General features: G+C 40.6%; 1 protein-coding gene across 1 annotated transcript in view; it reads left to right on the forward strand.

Moving 5' to 3' along the window:
* Positions 1-27,024, forward strand: part of OPN4 (opsin 4) — a 162,712-nt gene that overhangs the window by 69,390 nt on the left and 66,298 nt on the right. The window contains exons 3-4 of the mRNA XM_033942952.1: positions 8,753-8,768; positions 16,076-16,211. Of these exons, the coding sequence (XP_033798843.1) occupies positions 8,753-8,768; positions 16,076-16,211 (152 nt within the window). The remainder of the gene's footprint in view (positions 1-8,752; positions 8,769-16,075; positions 16,212-27,024) is intronic.

Genomic DNA, 27,024 nt, shown 5'->3' on the forward strand with positions numbered 1-27,024 from the left:
CTTTCTTTCTTTTGGCTGTCCACCACCATCCCTTGCATGCTCCCCCTGTCTATTCTCCCTTCTTTTTACCTCCCCTGTGTCCACCACCACCCCTTCACTGCTCCCCTTATCCAGCAGCAGCCCTTCTCCCTTTGTTTTACCTCCTCCCTGTACATCAGCACCTCTTCCTGCTCCCCCTGTCCAGCAGTAGGCCTCCCTTCATTTCCCCCCTGTCCATCAGCACCTCTTCCTGCTCCCCCTGTCCAGCAGTAGGCCTCCCTTCCTTTTTCCCCCTCCCTGTCCATCAGCACCTCTTCCTGCTCCCCCTGTCCAGCAGTAGGCCTCCCTTCCTTTTTCCCCCCTGTCCATCAGCACCTCTTCCTGCTCCCCCTGTCCAGCTGTAGGCCTCCCTTCCTTTTCCCCCTCCCTGTCCATCAGCACCTCTTCCTGCTCCCCTGTCCAGAAGTAGGCCTCCCTTCATTTTCCCCCCCTGTCCATCAGCACCTCTTCCTGCTCCCCCTGTCCATCAGTAGGTCTCCCTTCCTTTTTTTCCCCCCTGTCCATCAGCACCTCTTCCTGCTCCCCCTGTCCAGCAGTAGGCTTCCCTTCCTTTTTCCCCCTCCCTGTCAATCAGCACCTCTTCCTGCTCCCCCTGTCCAGCAGTAGGCCTCCCTTCCTTTTTTCCCCCTGTCCATCAGCACCTCTTCTTGCTCCTTCTGTCCAGCAGTAGGCCTCCCTTCATTTCCCCCCCACCCCGTCCATCAGCACCTCTACCTACTCCCCCTGTCCAGCAGTAGGCCTCCCTTCATTTCCCCCCCCGTCCATCAGCACCTCTTCCTTCTCCCCCTGTCCAACGGGAGTTAGTACAGGCATGGTCTTTGCTGTTTGTTCTTTACTCGGCTAGAGAGTCCTTGCCACCCCCCCTCCTTCACTTCCCGCAGGCCCGACTACGAACCTGGTGATTCCAGCAGCGTGTGCAGCAGTCTTCACATGCTGCTTCGGGTCCTTCTACTGCCCTGATTTACTCTGGCATGTCCCTGATGACATCATCAGAGACACGGCAGAGCAAATCAGGGCAGTAGAAGGGTCCGAAGCAGCGTGTGAAGACTGCTGCACACACTGCTGGAATCGCCAGGTTCATAGTCGAGTCCGCGGGAAGGGAAGGGAAGGGAAGGGGAGGGGGCGGCAAAGGACTCGGACTCCTCTGGTCTGTCGCGGAGGGCATCCCTGCTCCATTTCTCGGTTCGTCCCGGAGAGGGGGGGGCAGGAGGCGCTCTATGTGCCCCAGTCCCGGCTTGTGGAGGTGATTGTCGGCTGGCTGGGAGAGGGCTTGTGGAGGCGATCGTCGGCTGGTGATGTAGTACTCGCATGTGCACTCTCGCCGCGGGCACAGCGCGACAGATCAGATCTCAGGGAACACGCGGCGAGAGTGCACATGCTCGGCTAGCATTTTATTATTATAGATTCCCAAGAGTGATTTTTTTGGGCATTTGCTAATGTTGTCATTAGCACATGGCCATTAAAAACATTTATTGCATGAGCACCTACCACCACCCATTTTGTAGGTGGTATGGGCTCATGTGGTGTCCCAGCCCTATCCATATTGAGATCTTTAAGTCTGTCCCCATATGAGTTATGATGACCACTGTCCATTTTACAAGCTGACCTCTAGACTGACTCCATCCTGCTTATATATTTTTGAAAGCGTGATCTCCAAAGTTGTACACAATATTCTAAATGAGGTTTCACCAGAGTCTTATACAGGGGCATCAAATCTCCTTTTCCCTACTGGACATACCTCTCCCTATGCAATATAGCATTCTTCTAACCTTCCCCCCCACACACACTTTTTACAAAACCGTGGCAACAGTGTATAGCGCAGGTCGGCATGCTGAATGTTCTGCACTGCTCCCGACACTCATAGAAATCCTATGAGCATCGGGAGCAGCGCAGAGTATTCAGCGCGCCCGCCTGCACTAAAATCCGCTTTTAAGGTTTTGTAAAAGGTGGGGTAAATTTGAGAGTTATTTATTTAAAGTGAAACTAAATTAGGTACAATAGAATTGCTAATCAATGCAATGGAAGTGCTTGTTTTTTTGAGTGCAAATTAACTCAAAACGTGGCTCGATAGCTAGACAAGCAAACACACATTTCATCATCCACTATCTACAATCATGCTCTCTTTTTTAAAAATTTAATTTCTATCAGAGCTGAAAATCCAAGTTAACAAAGATTAGAAGATCCAAACAGTAACAAAGCCTTGATTGCTTTGTTGCTCAAGTTATTTATTTTTATCATTTTTAAATTTATAACTATTTATTTATTTCAGTGGCATACCTAGCATATGTGACACCCGGGCCCCATCATTTTTTGACACCCCCCATCTATATCAAAAATATGATTTTTAGTAACAATCCACATATCACACAAGAGTGTACCTAGGAAAAGGTAGCATCTTAAACACTGCACTAGAACACCAACACATACATTGTAAAACTAAACAAGCCAGATCCCGCACAGTCAATTGATCCTGCAGTCATTGCCAACTGAAAACTATGTCTTTTTCATACACACAGAACAGAGATACACCCTCGCCCAATATAGAATAATCACAAACTAAAAATAGAAATATGTAGACAAAAGTTAAACTGAACCGCCAAGAAACCAGACTCTGCATACAATGCAACACCACAACACCACAAAATCAGTGACACATACCCCCTAATACTGTGCAAAATATAAAGACAGTAGATGTAAATTTGAAAAAACTGATACATAACAATCACCACTTTACAAATTAACAAACAAAAATAAAACAAATAATGAGAAATAAGAAAATACCATTTTATTGGACTAATCCATTTTTCAATTAGCTTTCAGAGGCCAAGGGGTCCTTTTATCAAGCTGCAGTAGGGGTTTAACTCGCGTTAAACCGCCTGCCGCGCTAGCCGCTAGCGCCTGCATTGAGCAGGAGTTAGTTTTTTAGCCGGCCACGGGGGTTAGCGCGTGATGAAATGTCCGACAGGTTAACCCCGCTAGCGGGGCTTGATAAAAGGACCCCCAAATCTTTCTTCAGAACAGTACAGTATACTGCTGTTATGGAATACTGTCTTGTGGAAAGGGGTTTAGTCCAAAAAATTGCCTTATTTCCATTTCCTATTTATAAACTTTTATCAATACAGTTACAATACTACTTGATTCTAAATAAAGCAACAAAAAAATCTTTCTACCTTTTGTCGTTTTTGCTTTAATCATCTTCTCTTTGCTCTCTTCTTTCTATACAGCATTTGTCCTCTCTCCCTTCCATGCAACATCTGCCCTCTCTTTGCCCCTTCCACCCAGCTTCTGCCCTCTCTCTCTACCCCTTCCATCTACTGCCACACTTTGTCTGCCCCTTCCATCTACTGTCCACCCTCTCTCTTTTCCATATGGCATCTTCCTTCTTTCATGTCCCTTCAATAACTGTATATCTGGGGTCCCTTCTCTCCTTTGCACATAATTCATTTCAGCTTCACCCCCCTCTCCATTTTTCTGTCTCCATCCCTTCCCCTATGCTTTGGCATCTCTCTCTTTCTCTTCTCCTTTCCTTCCTTCCTTCCCACTCCACACCATGGTGTGGTATCTCTATCTCCTTCCCTTCCTTCATGCCATGGCATCTCTTCCTCCCCCTCCATGGTCTGGTATCTCCTTTCCTTTTTTCCTTTCCCTCCCTCCCATGGACTTAGCATCTCTGGTTCCTCTCCCTTGTCTTCCTTCTCCCTCCTTCCCTCTCTCTCCCCAATTGGATGCTGCAGCAGCAGCAGCAACAGCAGCTGCATTTCTCTCCCCCTTCCCTGTGCAGTAGTAGCATTTCTCTCCCCCTTGCCTGTGCAGCATATCTCCCCCCTTCCCTGTGCAGCAGCACCATGTCTCCCCCTTGCATTTGCAGCATTTCTCCCCCTTTGCCTTTGCAGCATTTCTCCCCCTCTTGCCTGTGTAGCATTTCTACTCTCCCCCCTTCCCTGCTCAGCATTTCTATCCTCCCCCCCCCTTCCCTGCCCAGCATGTCTGGCTGGTTCCCCTGCTGAAAGTCATGGATGTCTATACCTTACTGATCCGTGGCTGCGTCAGAAGCCTTCTCTCTGACATCGTGATGTCAGAGAGAACGCTTCTGACGCAGCCGTGGATCGCATGAGGAGCGGACACCCACAGCTTTCAGCAGGGGAGCCAGCCAGAAGCTGAGCAACGCAGGTGATCACCTACGGACACCACTGTTTACTGCTGCTGCTGCTGCTGGTTAAGGAAAGGCAGCAGAGGGTGGCTGGCTGTGCACCCCTTTGGGGCGTGCACCCGGGGCGGACCTCTCCCCGCCCCCTTGGTATGCCACTGATTTATTTATTTTAAAAATTTCTATACTGTTTATAACTAAACGGTTCACAGAGTTACATACATAATTTAAAAACAAAATTATCATTACATACAAATAATCCTAAAAACTCATGTTAAAACATTATTAAAAATTAAAACCATAATAAGAATGATCGTAAACAGTTCATCAGCTTTGCCAAAAAAGGCAATTATTAACTAGAAAAAAGCATCTACAAATAGCTGTGTCTTGAGTAATTTCCTGAACATGCCCTTTACACAGCAGTTTCATATTTGGCCTACAAGGGCATTCCATTTTTTAACTCCTGCACAGCAAAAAGTCATTTTGCCAGTCTCAACAAGCCTTGGGTTTACTTGCCTTCAGTTTTCAAGGACCAATCACGTCACAGAATGATGCTTGTCTGAGTGGTTATCCTTACACACACAGACACTCATAACATTGACAGACTCTTCTGTACATGATACACGTCATCTATTCTAGTATATACGTATGAAGGAAATTTTTAAAAATAAAATAAAATGGGGTGCTAGTGAGCTCCGACACGAATGGAAGCCTAGCTAACGAGCTTTGGAGGGAGTAATTTTGAGAGCCTCAAAATCATCATTGTATTTTTATTTTCGGTGGCCACTTCATCTCTTGAAGTATTTCTAAGTATGGCCGCATCTAAATCTAACAAAAGAAAGAGCGTGGAGCCCACCTCACCACTTAAATCTGCAGTGAGTAAAAACGAGGACGACTTTGTCGCCATTTTGGAGGAACTCCGTTGTATTCATGAACTCCTTGCCGAAACTAAACAAGATGTACTGGAGATGAAGAACAATCTGGCTGAAAAAGTTCCCAGAGGAGCCTAACTAAGATGGCGACCTGAAGAACTCGGAGGAACGCCGTCGGGTCTGCGAATTAACTATGATTAAACGGAAGTCAAAGACTCGGGTTTTTCCTTCGGAGCCCGGGTCTGGAGGAAATTTACCTGGCCTGATGGATTTTTTCGTCGATCGACGCCCGGGTGGAGAGCCGGAGGAGAGAGCCTTGGCTGGAGGCGTGAGTTTGACGGTGAACTCGGGAGCCTCCTTTGAGGCGGTCAGCTTCTCCCCGGAGGAGCGCAGCACGCCAGTGCAGCCACGCCCATGTTCGTCACTGAGTGCGACGGGAGAGGCAAGTGAGGCGGCAGACTCAGAGGACAGTGAAGTGGGGGAAGACCAGGATGTCCATAATGTCTTGACCGCCGGAGGAATACAACGGCCACAGCGTGAGTTTGCAAGTTTGCTGGGGGACCAGCAGAGTCAATCTCCAGAACAGCAAATTTCAGGTACTGTGAAAATTAAACCATTTGCAATAGTTCCCTTGAAAAAACCAGCTGTGATAGATCTAAATTCAATTTGGGAAGCTATTTCCGAATTGCAGACCTCACTGGGAACACAGATGCAAAACTTAACTTCTTATTGCTCTGGGATATTACTGGACACAAAAAAATTACACCAAAGAGTTGATAAAATGGAGGTAGATATCCTTCAACATAGACAAAATTTAGATACTTTGACTGTGCAAAATCAGCTATTAATGAAAGATAATGGGAATATCAATTTTAAACTTGAAATGCTGGAGAATGCATCAAGAAATAAAAATTTGAGGTTAATTAATTTTCCTAAATTGCAATTGGTTTCACCACTTGACATGTTCAAAAAGTATCTTACTGAAGTTTTGAAAATACCACAAACATCTTACCCACCAGTGGTTAGAATTTATTATCTTCCAATTGGAAAGAAGAAAATAGCTAAAGAACAACAGGATCCTGCGGAAGGAACTTTGGACGTACTAGATTTGACTAATATTTTAGAAAGATCAGATTCTGAACAGATGATTGTGGCTACGCTTTTTGTTCAACTAGTATTGGAATCTGATAGGGATTGGTTGTTGAAAATGTTTTTCAAATTTAAAGATATAGAATTTATGAAGAATAAAATTAGAATGTATCCAGATGTATCTAGAGTAACCCAGAAAAAGAGGAAGCAATTCCTAATTCTCCGACCCCAGGTGTTAAAATTGGGGGCAACGTTTGTACTTAGATTTCCATGTAAATGTATAATTAATTTCCAGGGAACTAGATATGTGTTTTTTGAATCTTCACAATTGTCAAGATTTATTTCAGCCAAAGAGGTTTCTACTGCTGTTAACCCTAACAACTTGCAACAAGAAGCCTCTTAATTAGTAGGGACCTAGGTGTGATTCAGGTCTACTCTTTGTTTACCCAAGAATGTTTAGAGAATTATAATTATACCGATTTTTTCCAAAGCTCATTCCTCAATATAGTGGACTAAATAACAGTACAATTGAAAATTTTATTTAATGATTTAATTATATTTTACTTTTATCTAATTTGAAATGTAACTGTTAAAATGCTGATTTTTGTTGATTATGAAAATGAAAATTAATAAATATTAAAATGATAAAAAAAAAAAAAGAACAATCTGGCTAGCTTGAAAGGTGAATTTGCTAAGTGCCAACTTAGAGTGGATGTGTTAGAAACTAAAGCCTTAGCGATGGATGAATCTCTAAAATCGCTCCGAAGGCAAACTGCACGTGTCGCTCATCTGGAGCGTGAGTTGGAGACGTGCACAATAGAGCACGTTGGAATGGGTTTCGACTGCTTGGTCTCCCTGAAGGTCGGGAGGCATGTGGTCTGGTGGAATTTCTTGGTGCACTTCTGCCGGAGATTTTGAAATTGAAGGAGAGTAAACCTCTTGATTTTGATAGTGCATTTCATGTACCACATCAGAAAAATCAGCAAAGTAGATTCCCCAGACCTATAGTGATTTCCATGCTGCGCCATAGCCAAACCTTGGACATCATGTAACACGCGAAACTACACTCTCTGATTCTGTTTGAGGGCACCAAACTCCTGTTTGTTCCTGATTTGGCCAAAGAAACAGCTAAATGGAGGAAACAATTTTTGGCCTATTGCCCTAAATGAAAGGAAATGGGTGCTAAATTTGGGATCCTATTTCCTGCCCGCATGCGAGTAATCTACAGGAATAAAGCTACAGATTACTCCAACCCATCTGACCTGGCGGAATTTATTGAGTCTGTTCAACCATCCACAATAGACAAAACTTGCCATTGCTTCATTGCTCTTATGCTACAGTTGATGATTATCTAATGTCCCTTGTCACAAATTCATATTGTGGTTCTACTCATCCTATTTGTAACAGGTGCAGCACATGCTGTGGCCATATCACTAACTGTTTGCATTCTTATGACGATTTTTACTATCTGGTGCTGTTTAGCTATGTTTCCAGTGCGGTTCACTGCACACTTAGATTTATGTTGGCAGGCTTGCTAACATATATGGTCATACCATGGTTTTTCTTTGTTAAATTATATGCACGGTTTGCTTATCTTATTTAAATGATTCTAATATCACATACTATATGTATTTTCCATTTTATAACATGATTGCTTGTTTCAGTTGCTTTTACCAATGACAGTAAATGCCTTTCACTCAATGTTAAGGGCCTAAATAATCCTATTAAGAAATCTAAGATACTGTCTTATGTGACCAAAGAGGCTCCCGATATTGTATTCTTACAGGAGACCCATTTGTCAACTATGGAATCCAGCAAACTTACTTTGAAGTGGTGTTACCCTGTACTATTCGCTGCAGCAGTGAACAAGAAGTGTGGTGTCGCTACCCTCATACATTAGAAGATCTGATTTCTTGGTATCTACTCACTCTGCTGATCCACTCGAGAGATGGTTGCTGGTGGATTTAATGGTTAATCATTCTAGGATAGTTCTTCTCAACATTTACACTCCAAATATGGACTGTCCCTCATTCTTTGATGACCTGGCGGACCTAATAGCCTCCTTGGGTGACTGCCCGTGTATTCTCGGTGGAGACTTCAATATAATCCTGAATCCTCAGTTGGACAGAAACTCTACAGCATCTTACTGTAAATCTAGGTCCTGGTTTTGGCTTCAGGATCTACTGTCGAACCTTAAACTGGGGGACCCCTGGAGGACTCTACATCAAGGTGAGCGGGATTATACTTTCTTTTCCAGTCCTCACTCTTCATACTCTCGAATCGACTATTTTCTGATTAGTTACCCTTTGATGTCCAAAGTAACATCTGCCTCGATTGGTGAGATTGCAATATCTGATCACGCTCCCATTCTTTTGGTGTTGGACAACTTGGGCTCAACTTTTAAGCGTAACCTTTGGAGATTTAACGCCAGTCTTTTGTCGGATGAGTCTTTTCTAAAAGAAATGAATAGAGATATTGCTGAGTTTTTTGAGATAAACAAACCGGAAGATACATCATGGATTACAATTTGAGACTGTTTCAAAACGTATATCAGAGGTTTGATCATATCCTATTCGTCAAAAAAGAGGAAAACCTTGGCAGAAAGAGAACGTCAGTTATATGTAAAGCTCAAAGAAGCGGAGGATTTTCATAAGTCTCACATGCAAGACTTCACATCCTTGGAATCTTTACAGAAGCTTAAATTCGAATATAATTTATTACTTAGCTCTTCTGCTGCCTGTGAAGTGTTTATGAAATCAGCTCATTACTATGCAAATGTCAACAAATGTGGGCATCATTTAGCCGAATATGTCAAGGTTAAATCTGAACGTACCACTATTCCTGCTATTAGAGGAGAAGATGGAACCCTGAGGATGAACTGTGCTGAGATCTGCTCACAATTTCACCAATTTTATCAGGACCTGTACACCACGGAAACTCCGGACAACACTATTTTTGACTCTTTTCTGTCAGATCTACCTCATAACACCCTCTCGGATTTGGAAGTTGAGGCCCTGTCAGCCCCTCTGACCCCACAACATATTCTAGAGTCTGTACAATCTATTGCGAAGGGCAAAGCGCCTGGGCCGGATGGTCTAACTATTGAGTTTTATGTGGCCTTTAAGGATTTACTAGTACCTGTGTTGTGGTGATTATTTTCTCATCTTCTGGTCATGGGTGAAGGGAAGGGATCATTCACGGAAGCTACCATAATAGTGCTGTTGAAACCCGATAAAGATCCGTTTGATGTCAAGAATTATAGGCCTTTATCTCTAATAAATCTGGATGCCAAGATATTTGCGAAGCTGCTAGCATCTCGTCTCCAACTGATACTTCCATCATTGATCAACAGAGATCAATCTGGCTTTATGCTTGGTCGGCTTTCTTCTGATAATACGAGACTATTTTCACACATCATAGATCAGGCTCAGTACTCCACTTCTCCTCTGCTCGCTATGTCGTTGGATGCAGAGAAGGCCTTTGACCGTATTGAGTGGTCCTTCCTCTTCCATGTGTTAAGATGGTTTGGTTTGCCTGAGGAATTCATTAACATGGTGAAGATACTATACTCTAACCTGACTAACAATCTGAGGATTAATGACGCTCCCTCTGCTTCATTTCACCCTTCTCGTGGAACCAGACAGGGATGCCCTTTGTCCCCATTGTTGTTCAATTTGGTCTTGGAACCTCTGATGATAGCTATAAGATCCTGTCCAGATATCACTGGCTTCCGACTGGGTAATTTTGAATCTAAATTATCCGCCTATGCGGACGATGTTTTGATGTACTCGACTCAAGATTCTTTATCTACCATCTTACATGTGATTCAGGACTATGCAAGAGTGTCAGGCTACAAGTTGAACCTTACTAAGACTGAGGTTATGCCTCTTAATCAACATGTCTGTGGTGACTACATTACTAAGTTCAATCTGAAATTAGCCCCTTTACAACTGAAATATTTGGGGATACTTTTTGGTCTCTCTCTTGAGGTTATGGCAGGCTACAATGAAAAGCTGTTATTTAATATTGCTACCACCCTAACATCAAGGTGGTCGCCGCTGCGGCTATCTTGGTGGGGCAGACTAGATGCTCCTGACACCTAAATTTAATTACATCCTGTCTATGATCCAATTTTTGTTTGATGATAAAGTTTACTCTAAACTGGAATCCATAATTGTCAATTTTCTGTGGAACAAGACCCCTCGTATAGCATTAAAAAAGTTGAAAGCTGCAAAGGAATGTGGAGGAGTAAATTTTCCTAGCTATCATGATTATCACCTGGCTTTTCTACTTCAACAAGATTCTTACTGGATTCAACAGCCGAGTCTTGATCACGTTCCTCCGTGGCTTCACTTGGAGAGAGAACTGCGTGGTATGGATTACCTTACATATCATGCTTTCAAGTCTTCCACAGATCGTCAACCGATATTGGCTTCCACCAGAGCTGCAATTAGGGCTATGGATAAACTGGCTACCGTGCAATGGAACTCTACTTTACATGCTCCTATTTGGCTCAATCCTTACCTTAAAATTCAAGGGCAATATCTTGAGTGGCAGTCGTGGATCAGGTTGGGCATTTGGTCAATATCATGGAAGATGCTTCTCTTAAGCCTTTCTCTCGATTGTCTGACAGATTTTCGATTCCTGATAAGCAATTTTTTAAATGGCTACAGTTACATCACTGTGTTTCTGCCTTTATTGCTTCACACAGTCCAAAACATGAAGTGCCAACAATTGTGGAATGGTGTGTGAACATTAGTGGTATGAAGAAAGAGGCATCTTTCTGGTACAAGTTGATCCATGACGGTAAATACCCTGCCTCGCTTGCCCTTCATAGTATCTGGGAAAAAGACATGGATGTCTTTATAACTCCAAACAAATGGTCATATATCTGGCTTTACTCTAGGAAGTCACTTCGGTCTTCAGCCATAGCACAAATGATGTTTTTTATATTACACCGAGCTTATTGGACACCATACAAATTGTCTAAAATTTCACCTTCCAACTCTAACATATGCTGGTCGTGTCATTCTGCCATGGGCACATTAGACCACATGCTGTATACTTGTCCTAATGTAACCATTTTCTGGTCCAACATCTGGTCTGTAATATGTGACTTATTGTCTATTCACTCTGCGATTTCATATGCTATAGTTATCTTTGGTGGGTTAGCCATCAATGACTGTTTAGATAAATACCAATTGAAACTGTTATCTTGTCTTTTACAGTTAGCTCTTAAGACAATAATTATGCATTGGAAAGATGTCACTTCTATAACCACAAATGCGTGGTGGAATATGGTATGCCTATATGTCAAATATGAGAAGGTGGCCGCTGAAAAAGCAAACTCTCTGGCTTCTTTTGATACGATATGGTCTCATGTCCTGTCTCTGCTGGAATTAGATTAATGGTGTTCTACATACTGATGTTCTTCTTTATTGCCCCTGTCTCATTATTTTCACTTGCCCTTAACATGTACCTATTCTTTACAAACATCCTTTGTATGTGATATTCTGTACCTGCATGTCTGTTATTTGTATAGTCATGTATCCATCCATCCATTTTCTTGTTCCTGGCTCCATGATTTGTTTTGTACTTATTGATTAATAAACAAACAGATTGAACATAAAAAATAAAATAAAATAAAATTCTGGAATCTCTCATGGCACACCCAGAATCTCTTTGGGGTACACCATATGTGCCATGGCACATAGTTTGAAAGAGACTGGGCTAATGGGAAAAGAAGAGAAAAATCCAAAGATGGAGAACTGAATAGGAGAAAGTAAGCTAAATAGGACAAACAAAAAATAGTAGAAAACAGAAGTACATTGTCCCAGTCTGTGTGGGTCCTTACCACATTCACTGATTTCCAATTACGTAAAACATGTAAGCAGTCTAAAAAAATTGATTTACTAGGATGGTGTTACTATATTAGATGAAACAAAAAGAAAGAAAGAATCCATACAAAATTGAAACAATAATGAATTCATATATATTTGCCCATGTGTGCTGGAAAATGACAATTACAATTTATATAAACCTTTGGATCATGATGAAGATATATGCCTCATTTTAGATGTATGAATAAAACCTGTGATTGATCTGTGAGGCTCTTAGATGATTGTGCATGAACATAAAGAGAGGTGTGTGTGAAGGATTGATTAGAAAAGTTGGAATTGATCTGGAAGAAATGACACATCAAAAGATCTAACAATGTTAAAAGGCAGAAAACTAGACTCAGGATAAGCTAGATGGCAAAAATGGAAGAAAAGCATGACCTCATCTAACAAAGGTCCCATCTATGATATAATGTTTGCAGAATGCTGAATAAGCCATATATAAATCATAGAACATCTTCAGTCACAATTGTTCTTGAACAAGTGGGATTATAAAAGAACTCTGATAGCATAACTTTTCAAACATTTTACATCTATTTCCAAACATTTGAGGCTGGCTTTGTGGCAGTGCAGTACATTGCCATGTGCAGAAGTTGGGCTTGATTCCGTGGTTAGGTCTTCAGTTTGCCCAGAGGAGGATGTACAGTATCCTAAACCTCAAGTGTGGAAAAGAAGTTGCAATCAAATTAAAGCAGGAAAAGTGGATGGAAATTGGTAAAGTCATGGCAAAGAGAGAAAAACATTTTAAGATAGAGAGGGGGGTAGAACAAAAGGAGGATAGAGGAATTAGGGAAAAAATGGGAGGGGATGGTGTGCCAACTTAAGTAGTATATTAAAGGTCGATCAAAAGCAGATTGGAACAGCCAAGTTTTCAGTAGACTTTTGAAGGTTTTTTCAATGAACGGTTCTGTGTGAATATTGATGGGAAAAGAATTCCATAGATAGAGTCCCAAGTAGCTTAACACAGAGCCACAAGAAGTGTCAAAGCTATAACTGAGAGGGGGTAAAAAGCATCACAATTACATTCAGATGTTTAAACCTGGGGGAGAGGACAGGATAGGTGGCACTGGCCTTTCTACTCTGTGGCTCATCTGAGCAATAAGAAGTTGCCTCCGCTGACTTCCTTCGTCCTGGTCGTGATACCCTTCTTAATGATGCCCAACATTTTGTTTGCCTTCCTTGTGGCTGTGGTGCACTGGGCCGACGCCTTCAATGATGTGTCTACCATCACTCCCAGGTCTCTTTCAAGATTACTCACCCCTAGCGGTGATCCCCCCATTTTTTATGTGAACATCGGATTCTTTTTCCCTACATGCATGACCTTGCATTTCCCTATGTTGAAGCTCATTTGCCACTTTTTGGCCCACTCTTCCAGCACTGTCAGATCTTTTCTGGAGATCTTTGCAGTCCTCCGTGTTTTCAACCCTGCTGTATAGTTTGGTGTCATCCGCAAATTTAATAACCTCACATTTTGTTCCTGCCTCCAGGTCGTTAATAAATATATTGAACAGGAGCGGTCCCAGCACCGACCCCTGCGGAACTCCGCTCGTGACCTCTTTCCAGTCTGAGTAATGGCCCTTTATTCCTACCCTCTGTTTCCTGTCCGCCAGCCAGTTTTTGATCCATCGGTGGACCTCCCCTTGCACCCCGTGGTTCCATAGCTTCCTTAGCAGTCTTTCGTGTGGTACCTTGTCGAAGGCTTTTTGGAAGTCAAGGTAAATGATGTCTATAGATTCGCCTTTATCCACCTGGCTGTTTACCCCCTCAAAGAAGTATAATAAGTTTGTGAGGCATGACCTGCCCTTGCAGAAGCCATGCTGGCTCGGCATTAGCTGCCCAGAGTTTTCGATGTGTTCCCAGATGAGGTCTTTAATCAGCGCTTCCATCATCTTTCCAGGGACCGAGGTCAAGCTCACTGGCCTGTAGTTTCCTGGCTCTCCCCTTGAGCCTTTCTTGAAGACGGGCGTGACATTTGCTATTTTCCAGTCTTCCGGAATCTCTCCAATTTTTAAGGATAGGTTACATATTTGTCGAAGTGGCTCAGCTATTTTGTTCCTTAGTTCCTTGAGTACCCTTGGGTGAATGCCGTCCGGGCCTGGCGATTTGTCGCTCTTTAGCCTGTCTATCTGCCTGAGGACATCCACCTTGCTTACCTCTAGTTGGACCAGATTTTCATCCTGGTCTCCTTTTACGATCTCCTCAGGTTCCGGAATGTTGGTTGTGTCCTCCCTCGTGAAAACTGAAGTGAAGAACTCGTTTAACCTGTCAGCTATCTCCTTTGCCTCTTTTACCACTCCCTTTCTGTCTCCATCATCCAAGGGTCCCACTTTCTCCCTAGCTGGTTGCTTCCCCTTGATGTACCTGAAGAATGATTTGAAGTTTGTTGCTTCCCCCCCCAGTCTCTCTTCATATTCTCTTTTTGCTTTCCTAACCACTCGGTGACACTCCTTTTGATGTTTTTTGTGCTCCTTTCGGTTGTCCTCTGATTTGTCCTTTTTCCAATTTTTGAATGATGCCTTCTTGTCACTTATCGCCTTTTTCACTGCATTTGTTATCCACACTGGGTTTTCTGTTCTATTTTTTTTTGCACCCTTTCCTGAACTTGGGGACGCACAGGTTTTGTGCTTCGTGCACCGTGTCCTTGAGAAAGGTCCAGGCTTTTTCTACGGCTTTTTCTTTGCGGTGAGGTTCCTGATGAGCAACACTTCAAATTAGGGACTCTGTGCATTATGAAGAGAAGGAACAAATTGCTCACAGAAGATGGGGAAAAAACAGTTCAGCAATAATTCTTCCCAGGCCCTGGGATCATGGGGAAACTGTATTTCACCTTCCTTTCACCACAGGCATGGAGGAAAGGGATATAGTCAGCTCTCAAAGCTGACTAAGCAGGGTGCCAGGCCGCCAGCTGAGGCACCTCTACAAAAATGTAGGGAGGTGGAGAAAGGTGGGGGGAGGGACCCAACAGAAGACCCACCGAGTTTAACACCCATGAGGTCGGACGGATCCCCAAACAGGACCTGTCTAAGCTCTATCCGACACAAAAGGGAAATCAGGAGTCTAAAAACAAAGTTACAACAGTTCTAAGAGGGGAGCCGAATTAGCCTTACCACTAGCTACCGGAGACTAAAGAAGACTGGATTATTAGGGGGGAAGCAATACTGATATACAAGTTTGATCTCAATCTCCACCTGCACGTAACATTGAGGTATAATACCCATCCATAAGGTATTGTGAAGAAGCTTGTATCCTCCTCCCACTGGTAGACTGTATGGGCTAGATTCAGTAAATGGCGCTTAATGCCATACTATAATGAGAACTCAAAGATGAGAACCCATTACAGAATAACACTGAATGCTGATTTTGGTTCCCAAAATTGGGCGCCAGGACATGCACCCACCGAAACCTGGTGTAATTCCCAGCACCCATGGTTGCATGCTATGGATTTAGGCACGCATTGCTATAAAATAGCATGTAGCAAAATGTGCACCCAAATCCAAACTGATACCAATTAGCACCCAATTATTGCAATCTATAGGCTTGTTAGCCAATTTATTTGGGCATACATCTTAGATCGGTGCAAATATTTGCACCCAATTTTGGGTACCATATGTAGAATCTGGGGGTATATGAGCCATGGCTCTGCCTGTGTCCAGGCCTTTGTTGGTGTGAATTCCATGTGGACTTCAAATTCACTGAGCTTTGAAACAACCTCCCTGCCCCGCTGCTGAACCTTGGCTCATTCCAATTATTCCAAAAGCATCTGAAAACCTGGTTTTTTTCCAAAACGTAAAGCTATCTATTTAAAATGTAAAGCTAGCTATCCTCTTCATACCTGTAAACCGTGCTGAGCTCTATCTTTATGGAGATGATGTAGTATACAAACTTAAGGTTTAGTTTAGTTTAGTTTAGTTAGTCCCTCCAGTGTGTGACCTGAAGCAGTTGCACCATTCTAACCAGCCTATAGATGGCGATGTTTCTCATAGAATAAAAGCCCAGTGGGAATTCATTTTCCTATGTGTTTTAGGAAATAGCTGTGAATGAAGCTTCACATGCCTTCCCTACGGTTGATGTTCCAGATCACGCGCATTACACAATCGGTGTTGTCATTCTGATGGTGGGAATCACAGGCATGCTGGGTAACTTCTTGGTCATCTACGCCTTCTGCAGGTACTTCCATCATTGTCTTTTAAACATCTATCTTTAATACTGAAATCAATATTTGAAGAAAAGGTAAAAGAGTCAACAATTGACCTAGATAGTTGAACCAGGTATGCTGTAACTCTGCTGGATGCAGATTAGACTGGAGAAAAATTCAGTGTAAGTCTGTAACACTAATTTTTCACTTGCAACGTAAACTGAACATACAGTTGTAGTTTCAGAGCCTCTAAACTGTTCACCTTCAAAACTAAAGCCATATGAGCACATCTAATAATTTCAGTACGAGGCCTGTCCACTGCAGTCTATGCTACTACTCCTTCTTCAAGCTGAGTCTAAGCACCTTAAGGTGGTCTGTTTGTATCTCTCCTTGGAAGACAGGGGGGACTTGGGAAATTCAACCAGCCAGGAGAAGCTGATACAAGGGTATTAGGCACCCTGGGCAAACCATAAGCTTTGAGTCCTCTCCCTACCTCCAACTATATTACAAGTCCCTAGGCCCTCTCCAAAATAAACTCATCAGTCATTTCTATTCCAACATCACTCATCCCACAACAGTCCTGTAAAATGCAGAGGTGGACATTAGGTAGGTATCTACATAAAGGAGGGCAATTTCCAAATGCCATTTACTCAGGCAAATAGCTATTTTTTATTCAAGTAAATGGGCTACTTGAAATTAGCCTTCTTCCTATGAGGAAAAAAACATAAACATTGATAGTTTTTTGTCATCTGGCTGTAAGTTCTAGTGGTTCTGCTAGGTTGAAATTGACAGAAAGCAGTTATAACAACAAACAACTTTCTAGCCTGATGCTGTGAGCGGTGTGTTCAAAATAAATTCAAAATAAATCCAATAAAGACTGTAATTCTCTGTCATCCATTCACACTATCCCTCATTCTTATTAAACAACATATCCTTGCAAACAAGTTTCACAGTTACTATACAATTGGTACTATACAGCTCTTCAAGTTTATTTTAATTTGATGAATCGCTTATTTAGGTTTACTAAGCGAGATACAGCATTAATAAAAAATATAAACATATATTTAGACATACAATTTAAAATTTAAAAATGATGGGTTAGACCAGTGGTTCCCAAACCTGTCCTGGGAGACCCCCAGCTAGTCAGGTTTTCAAGATATCCCTAATGAATATGCATGAGAGAGATTTGCATATAATGGAAGTGACAGGTATGCAAATCTCTCTCATGCATATTCATTAGGGATATCTTGAAAACTAGACTGGCTGGGGGTCCCCCAGGACAGATTTGGGAACCACTGGGTTAGACCAACAGACTAATCAATACACAAGGTAAGAAGGGACAGAACTACAATTCAATGCTTTAAAGTACAGTGAAAGACCATAGATGGAAAGAACATTAGGGAGGGAAAAATAGAAACCTGGAAGGAAACTAATATAAAATTTGAACATAATCTAAAAATTAAAAGCATCTTTAAAAGGGAAACTCTTTAAGTTACTTTTAAAACAACTCAGAACATTTTCCTCACTGAAAGACAAAATTTCAGCTTCAAGCAAAGGGATGTTTTGGTAGCTAATATACATCTGTCAGCAACAATTAATCTTATGCCCAACCAGTTTAGTTATAATGGTTTGTGCATACATCTTTTTTCAACTAGACTACTCTAATTTCTTATACATTGCCCTGCCAAAAAATGCTTCTTGAAAATCTAGTATGTGCAGGAGATGACTCACCCCAGCCCATTTGAAGAAATTTGTTTCCCGTCAAGAAAGCTCCTTGATGCAGTTCAGTGAAATGCTGGCCAACATTGGACTATGCCAACAATGTTTGAATTTCAGTGTATGGATTCAAAGCAAGTAAGATACATTTTTCATGTTTAATGTTTTGGGATTATGGATTAAATAACTTCAAGGAAGAACATTTGCACATATTTTTTGAAAATGAGAATTAGTTTAAGTTTGAATTCACAATAATACAGAACTAGCAGTCTAAAAGGTTAGGAGAGGTTTTTGACACTAGTGATTAGATTTGTAAACAGATAAATATTGATATGCTGAATTACCTTTTCAGAGGTCTTTTCCTCCCAAAGTATTTATTGACGGAGGTCTGTGTGTCTCTTGCAGCCACATGTAAGAGAGCTGGCTTCTCCCCAGAATTTTCTAAAATCCTATATAGGTGAAGTTACCAAATGACCCTCATGCTCATCAGATACCTAGCTTTCTACATTTCTGATCATTGATCCAATCCATAATAATGGCAGTACTATCCCTTCTTATCTAGGAATATCCTCCTGGAGATAAATTCTCAGTGCAAAGAAAATAATATATTAACTGGAAGGCAGATTCTAGAGATAGGATCACTGTCAGTCGTATGAAGGTGATGATGCTCTTTCAGATGATTTGTTTCTTCAAAGCAGCACAAGGGATCCCAGAATAGAGTTGGGGCCATATTAGTATGTCCCTGAAGGTCTCCTCTCTTTTTCCATATATATATATTAGGATGCTGTCCTTACATCCCTACTGTCCTCTCCTTACTGAATTAGCCTAAGGAATCTTTGTTTGTCTTTGTATTAATATGTACGAAATATTGTTTGGTTTTAAAAAGTCTTTTATTGTTATATTGTGACTTATATTATAACGTTTATTATTATAATTTTCTTTATTAGATGTACACCGCCTAGAAGTCTGATTAGGCAGTATAACAAATTTTTAATAAAACTTGAACTTCAGGATGGGATTAGAGACTGAGAGAGAAAGAAAATCATGCCCAGCATCCCAAGAATGCTTTCTCAGATGAAAATATCAAGGATTCATTCAGACATAGACAAGAAGAGCTACTTTCAATAACTACTCACTACATACAAACATGCATATCCTTCCCTCTGAGAAAAAGCTCAGAAACAGACTTTTTGTAGCATCAGGTTTTCTGCCAATAGTCCATACTTCTCAGTACTATTACACTCAGGGTAAAATCCCAAACATTATGCGGTGGAAGTTGACCACCACTTCTTGGAGGCTTTACATAAACATTTGTAACTTCTTTAGCTTCCTTGCTCTCCATCTTGCTCAAAAACAGTCAGAAGGACAGTCTTGTTAAAGTCATTAGTGTATGCAAATCTATTCCTGACTTCTCGTAGGGTTCCACAACCATGGCTCTAACAAAGAATAGGGGTATTTACTTTTAAAAACTAACAGCCTCCACACCCTGGATGATACCAACACTCGTTTAACTTCCTCCAATATCATCCTCAATCCCTGATTGCCAATTAAAAGAAACACCAAACAAGAAAAATGTTAAGCTGATTTTCTCTTTCTCAGTATCTAATTTTCTTCTGCAAACAGGTATCTTCCTTAAATGTCCTACCTTAGCCAAGGCATTCCTTTTTTCAGGCAGTCATTTCTTCCTTAGTTCATGCTATGTCACAGGCAATTCCATCTACTTCTACTTTTCCTTTTCCTTTTATACGCTGGTTAGGAAGATTCTAGAATGTACCTACACTATGACATACACTCTGATATGATACGATAGAGACATTTAAATATCTACATAATGCAAATGCACATGAGTCGAGTTTCTTTCATTTGAAAGGAAACTCTGCAATAAGAGGGCATAGGATGAAGTTAAGAGGTGAAAGGCTCCGGAGTAATCTAAGGATATACTATTTTACAGAAAGGGTGGTAGATGCATGGAACAGTCTCCCAGAAGAGGTAGTGGAGATAGAGACTGTGTCTGAATCCAAGAAGGCCTGGGATAGGCATTTGGGATTTCTCAGAGAGAGAAAGAGATAATGGTTACTGTTGATGGGCAAACTAGATGGGCCATTTGGTCTTTATCTGCCATCATGTTTCTGTTTCTAACAGAAACTCAGAACCAGGCAGAAACACCAAATGTAAGGCTGGCTTGGATTGCAAAGAGAGGTCTGGACACATATAGAGTCAGGACACCCTTTGTACATGAACAAAAAGGTTTTGTTACAATTGCCTTACATGCAAGGTTAACCAAGTCCATGTGCGGTCTGACCCTAGCCAGAGCTGGAACAAGCATCCTCACTTCAATAAGCAATAGCTTACCTCAGTATATTTCTCTCTACTCAACTTTAGTCAGCTTCCATAGGCAGCATTCAGCATCCCAGTGCTTCTACCTCAGCCTATGTTTAGGGAAAACTGGGATTTCCTCTCTCTGTCTCTCAGGGACCTCTTCCCCTGTGACCTCTCTGAATGATTTCAGTCTGAGGCAGAAGTACTCCTCCCTGCCTGAGACCTGTTCCTCTGACCCAGCAGGGCTGTAATCAAATTATTCAAATTTTCCTGTATCTGCTTTAAGCTGATATCAGGATTATCTCCAGCTTACCTTTTTCTTCATTTTGTAGAAACTTCTACTTATTTGCAAATCCAAAAATTAATGGGTGTAGATATAAGACCTTCTTAGATAAGACCCTAGCATTTCAAGCTGGTAGGCAACAATCTTGGTTAGGTAAATGTATTCAGCAAGCTATGTTATCTTATTGCAGTTTTCAGAAATTAATTAAGACCACTTTGTTCGATAAGAATTTATTTTTGAAATTCTATTTTACAAATATTTGTATTTTTTACTGTATTATTGTATTGTGCTGATTGTCCAGCTCTTTTTAGTGTAAACTGCCTAGAACTTTTGTTTATGGCGGTATAAAAGAATAAAGTTATTATTATTATTATTTCCTAATGGATCTCAGCACTGAGATCAAAGCTCAGGGATTCTCAACGATTGTCCAGCTCTTTTTAGTGTAAACCGCCTAGAACTTTTGGTTATGGCGGTATAAAAGAATAAAGTTATTATTATTATTATTATTTCCTAATGGATCTCAGCACTGAGATCAAAGCTCAGGTTTTCAATGATTTGCCTAACACCCTCTGCTGCCCAGGGATATAACTGTAGCTTCAGTGAGGGAAAACCCCTGAATCTCTCACAACAGCTACCACGCTACTTTTATCTTAAATGGAGAAATGAGTTTTTCTATCTTTGCTATTTTTCAATTGCAGTCCCAGTCTTTGTTTTCTGGTTTCCTCATTTTCTCTTAACTGTCTTGCCAGGATTTCAAGTTTCAAGTTTATTTAAGGTTTGATAAAATCACATCCTTCAGCATCTACCTCTTGTCTCTCTCTATCTACCCCACTTCAATCAATATATGCCCCTTTCTCTTTCTATCCCTCAGCAATCAGGTCTCTCTCTCTCTCTCTCCCCTTCTCTCTCTCCTTCCACAGTCAGGTTTCTCTCTCTCTCTCTCTCTCTCCCTCCACAGTCAGGTTTGTATCATCTCTCTTTCTCTCTTTTTTCCTCTCTCTCTCTTCTTCCGCCACAGTCAGGTCTGTCTTTCTCCCTACCTCCAGGATCCCAGTCTCTCTTTCTTATTTTCTCTCCCCCGCAGCCTAATCTCTCTCTCTCTTCCTTCCTTCCCCCTACCCCCATCCCCAGCACTTCTACCTATCCTACTAGCAGTGATTTCCCTTATACACTAGCACTGCCAACTGGCTGGCTGGCTGGCTGGGAACTTCAACTTCCTGCTCCCATGTAGCCTGCAACTGCCATCAAGACAGAGGAGACTCAACTGACCAGCCAGCCGGCAGTGCTAGCATATAAGGCAAAGACTTCTGGCAGGTTAGATAGGAGTGTAGGAGGGGAGCCTCGGGGGGGAGGAAAGAAATAGAGAGAGACTGAGCCATGGGAATGCCATGAGATTGGTTACAGTTCCTGTGGCACTACCGCGGAACAGTCCACCATTCCCGCAGCATTCTTGGGGAATTTGTAGGGGGCACTACTGCAGCAATCACAGTCTTACCATGGTAGTAGTTCCCATGCCACTCTCTACTCTTTACCTCAGAAACTGAGAGATATGAGGAATTTGAATGATTTCAAAAAGGACCTAAAGACTATTGTTTCAGTAAGCATGTCTATTTCCTCAGGATGAAATTCACAGATACATATTAAGGGTTGCTCTTTCTTTATGAAGCCTGCATTTTATTGTTTTGTTATTTTAATTGCTGTATGTTTGTTTTATGATTTAAAGATTGTGGATTTTTGTTGTAAGCCACCTAGACTTATAGATGGAGTAGATTCTAAAACATATTAATTAACTGATAAATGAATACCTTTCAAATAGTTAAACATCTGTATTATATTACCCTTATCCCTACTTTTCTCTAGTTTCTCAAGTCTCTTCTCATATTCTTTTGATCTATACCCCATATCATTTTTGTTGCTTTTATTTAAACCGCTTGAAGTCTTTTTATGTAAAAAAGTCACAGATGCTGCCCAGAACGATCTCTGCAGGTTTTTCAACTGAAGGCGTGGTTTCCACACATTGAACAGACTTAGGGTTATCCTGCTAGCAGGGGCTGGAAAATTGCAAAGATAGCCTTCATAGCTCATGGAGGGAAAGAATGCCAGTCATCCCTTACTAGTGACACTATGGCTATGAAAGGAGTTATGGTTTATGGATCCTCAAGAAGGTCTGTTGATTCAATGGCTGAGCTATAGAGACAAAAAAAGAGGCCTATGTTTGAAAAATACCTGGTGGCTGCAACTGAAAACTAAGGCACTATTGGCCCCTCACTTTTAGCCTTTTCTTTCAAATTCTTTCTTTTCATTCCTGTCTATAATGATGGAGTTCTTTTTGGATTTTTCTCAGTTTTATTGTAAAACGCTTTGATATTCTTGTAATATAAGGCAGTATATCAAATTAAGAAACTATAAACCATAACTGCGGCCTCATAAATCACAGCAAAATGAAGTTGTGGTGCATTCTCACTGAAATAAAAACATAGAAGTGAAGAACGCTGCTACAAAATATGTTTAGTATCTCAGTAGGGAAAAGGCGGTTGGCAAGATTTGTCCTTTAATAAAGAGGCCCTTTAACCAAAGGTCATTACGATCTGGAGTCAACGTGTCTTAAAGCAGGACTTTCCCATGTGCTAAGCCCAGTTTCCATGTGGCAGAATACAGGCATTTATGAATAATTTTTTTCAGGTTGTGCGCTGTTCGCAGTAGCGCACATTACTTGTAAAAAGTTAATGCAAGAGCACTTGATGCCTCCTATTTTGGGTTATATGCTAGCTCCGTGGCCTTAACCCTGTCCTGTGGGACCCCCAGCCAGTCGGGATTTCAGGATATCCCTAATGAATATGCATAATACAATAAATCTTTGGACTTATCACAACTATTTAATAGTTCCACTAATCTACAAAGGATTAGATCAAGTTTCAAGTTTAATAAATTTTGATTTTTACGCAATATCCAATATTTCAATGCATATTACATATTTCTAATATATAGAAAAAAGGTAGGGATGACAAATACAAATAAGATAAGATAATACATACTAATCATTTTTGTTCTATTACAAATTAATACAAACTGGAACAATTGGGTAATAGGTAGAATTAAAATTTATAGAAAAAAAGAAACATTTAAGGTTTGCACACAAGGAAGGGGTCATTTAAGAAAGAATATAATAAAAATTGATTAAAAATGCTTTAATTATTTTTAAAATCTTTCAGGATATGAAGATAATGTTTGGATTGGTTAATCAATTAAAATATTAATGGCCTTTTAAAGGAAAAGAAAAATAAGAAGAGTAAGATTAGAAAAACGCTTATAATTTCAAATTGACGTCCTATTCGTTTAATTCTTTGGGTACTAGGTGTTATGTTTATTATAACGTTCTGTCTATATATTAAATGCATCTTTATAAAGGAAACTCTTTAAGTCACGTTTAAATTTGTGTAATGATGATTCAGTACGTAAATAGATTGGCAAATTATTCCACTGTTGAGGGGCTAGTACTGAAAAAATGGTTGCTCTTCTGGTCCCAATTATTTTCAAAGAAGGGATAGTTAATAAATGTTGTTGCATCGATCTTAGTGTCTTAAGTGAGGAGTAAGGTATTAGTAGTCGATCCAAGAATAACGGCTCGTGATTGTTGAATTTTGAATGTTAATAATATGATTTTAAACGTTATTCTATATGTGATAGGTAACCAGTGTGCATCTTGTAAGAGTGGTGTGACGTGATCATACTTTTTTGAATTTGTTATAATTTTTATTGCTGCATTTTGTATTATCTGTAATCTTCTTATTTCTTTATTAGCTATACCACAGTATAAAGTGTTGCAATAATCTAACCTAGAGATGATTAGAGAGTGAATAAGAATGTTGAGTGCTTCCGGTTTAAGGATCTTAGTCAATGATCTGATAAGTCGCATTATGGAGAAAACTATTCACATGCTCAATTTAAAATATATGACCTTTTATTAATTATTCAACAGATATATAAAAATAGCCCAATGTTGTTTATGACGTTGTCTATGTTATATACACCTTCACTCCACAACGGCATCTAATAAACTTCAAAGTGCCTACTTTATAAGCAATCTTTTTTTTCTTTTTTTTAAATTCTTTATTCATTTTCAGACTTACAATAAGTGTAACAAATGTTCAACCAAATTAACAATAATACATTACTTAATAATCATCAATCTTTTTTTTCTGATAATTCATTTCTATGTGTCTCTATGGTCTTCAGTTCCAGCCAACCACCAGCCAAATTATTTGAAGGCTTGTTTTTTTTTCTGGCTTTTATTCATCATCAGACCTTAGTTTTTTTTAAGTGCTTGTGCTCTATACTCTGTGATTTGTGCAAGTCAATAAGCTTTTCTTATACAACTTTAAAACTTATGTACTTAGCTTTTATTAATTATTGCATACTAAATAATTTATCAATCTCATCTAATAAATACCTAATACACCACATACTAACCATTTTGTTGGGTTCTGGATGTTAGTATGTGGTGTATTAGGTATTTATTAGATGGGATTGATAAATTATTTAGTATGCAATAATTAATAAAAGTGAATAGTTTCCTCTATAATGTATATAATGAATATGCATGAGAAAGATTTGTATATAATGGAGACAGGCATGCAAATATAGAAACATGATGGCAGATAAAGGCCAAATGACCCATTCAGTCTGCCCATCCGCAGTAACCATTATCTCTTCCTCTCTCTAAGAGATCCCATGTGCCTATCCCAGACTTTCTTGAATTCAGACACAGTTTCTGTCTCCACCACCTCTTCCGGGAGACCGTTCCACGCATCTACCACCCTTTCTGTAAAAAAGTATCTCCTTAGATTACTCCGGAGCCTATCACCTCTTAACTTTATCCTATGCCCTCTCATTCCAGAGTTTCCTTTCAAATGAAAGAGACTCAACTCATGCACATTTTATGTCACGTAGGTATTTAAACATCTGTCTCACAAGATCAAAAATGTAGTTGTGCACATTTGAAGCTGGGGTTAAACTTTCTGGCTGTGGAAGCTGTTTGGTGAATTTCTAAAGGAGAATATTGTGGCTGTTGGAAGCTTTTTGAGAATCCCTGAAGAAACCAAATGTTTTGGTGAAACGAGTGCTTGTTGGAGGCGATGGCTCTGTCGTGGACTTGACTGTGTTCTGTGAGAGGTTTATGTCTGCCGCTGAAAAAAGAAGAAGTAGAAATTTATGCCGGTGGATTCCCTCCAGTTCCGTCCTCTGGCGCCAGAGCTAAGTATTTTGCTTTCTTGTTCAGCGATGTTGCATCTAGAACTTTATATTTCACATATTTATATACAAAAAGTTTTAAAAGTATAAAAAGTTTAAAAAGTTTTTACAGAAAAAAAAAAAAAAATATATATATATATATATATATAAAAGAATTAAAAATACTGTGCATAGTAGTGGGGTTAGATCTTTTTACATTGTGCTGCGGGTGTTTTTTGCCTATGATAAGAAAAAAATGCCAGCTGTGAATCATCAATGATTGCTGCATGTTAAAAATGTTTTTGAGGTTTTTTTCTCCACCTGTTTTTGAATTTCAATGTTGGATCTTAGAGAGGTAGCCCAATGCTGGTGAGTGACATTTTTTGGAATTTTTTCGATTTAAACATCTATATCATATGTCTCATGCATATTCATTAGGAATATCCTGAAAACCCGACTGGCTGGGGGTCCCCTAGGATGGGGTTCAGAACCAGTGCACTAGCTGGTTAATGACTCCATGCTCATTCTCCACCCATGTCACACCTGTTCCAAAAATATTCTTCAAAAATAGTTAATGTGCAAGTTAGGGCTTGTTAATGGGGTTAACATTTTTTCACACATTAAGGGGGGAAATTCATTAACAGGCACTAAGGGGCTGATTCTATAAATGGTGCCTAAATCGGCTTGCGTCTAGAAAAATGGCACTGGCCATGTGTCAATCACACTTAGGTACCGTTGACAGAATCGCAGCTAGCGACACCAATGTATAAACTTAAACGCCTGAAATGTAGGTCAGGGTTTTAAGGGCCTACATTTCAGGTGCCCAAGTTTCTAGAGAATCGTACTTATAGGTGCCTAAATCACACTTCACTCATAGAAATGCCCACATAGGCGCTACTAAGCATCATGCAATAGACCTACCTTTTATAGAATTGGATAGGGGCCTAGTGCCCAATTAATTTTTTGTTCCCAATTATTGAGGTAGTTTGACAATTAAGGCGTGCTTTTATCAAGCTGCATTAGAGTTTTTTATATCATGGGTCTCTGCAGTAAAACCACCAACGCTCATAGAATTCCTATAAGCGTCGGAGCTTTTATCGCAATGACCTGCAATAAAACCCCCCAATGCAGCTTGTTAAAAGGGGGCCTAAGTTATATGCCTAAGAGGGGGCTGATTCTATAAATGGTGCTTAAATTGGCCAGCTCCTAGAAAAAAGACGCTGGCCGTGTGTCAATCATGGCTAGACACGCCTATGTAAAAACTTAGGTGAACATAAGAACATAAGAATTGCTGCTGC

Source organism: Geotrypetes seraphini, chromosome 4 (genome assembly GCF_902459505.1).
Source record: "Geotrypetes seraphini chromosome 4, aGeoSer1.1, whole genome shotgun sequence".
NCBI lineage: Eukaryota > Metazoa > Chordata > Amphibia > Gymnophiona > Dermophiidae > Geotrypetes > Geotrypetes seraphini.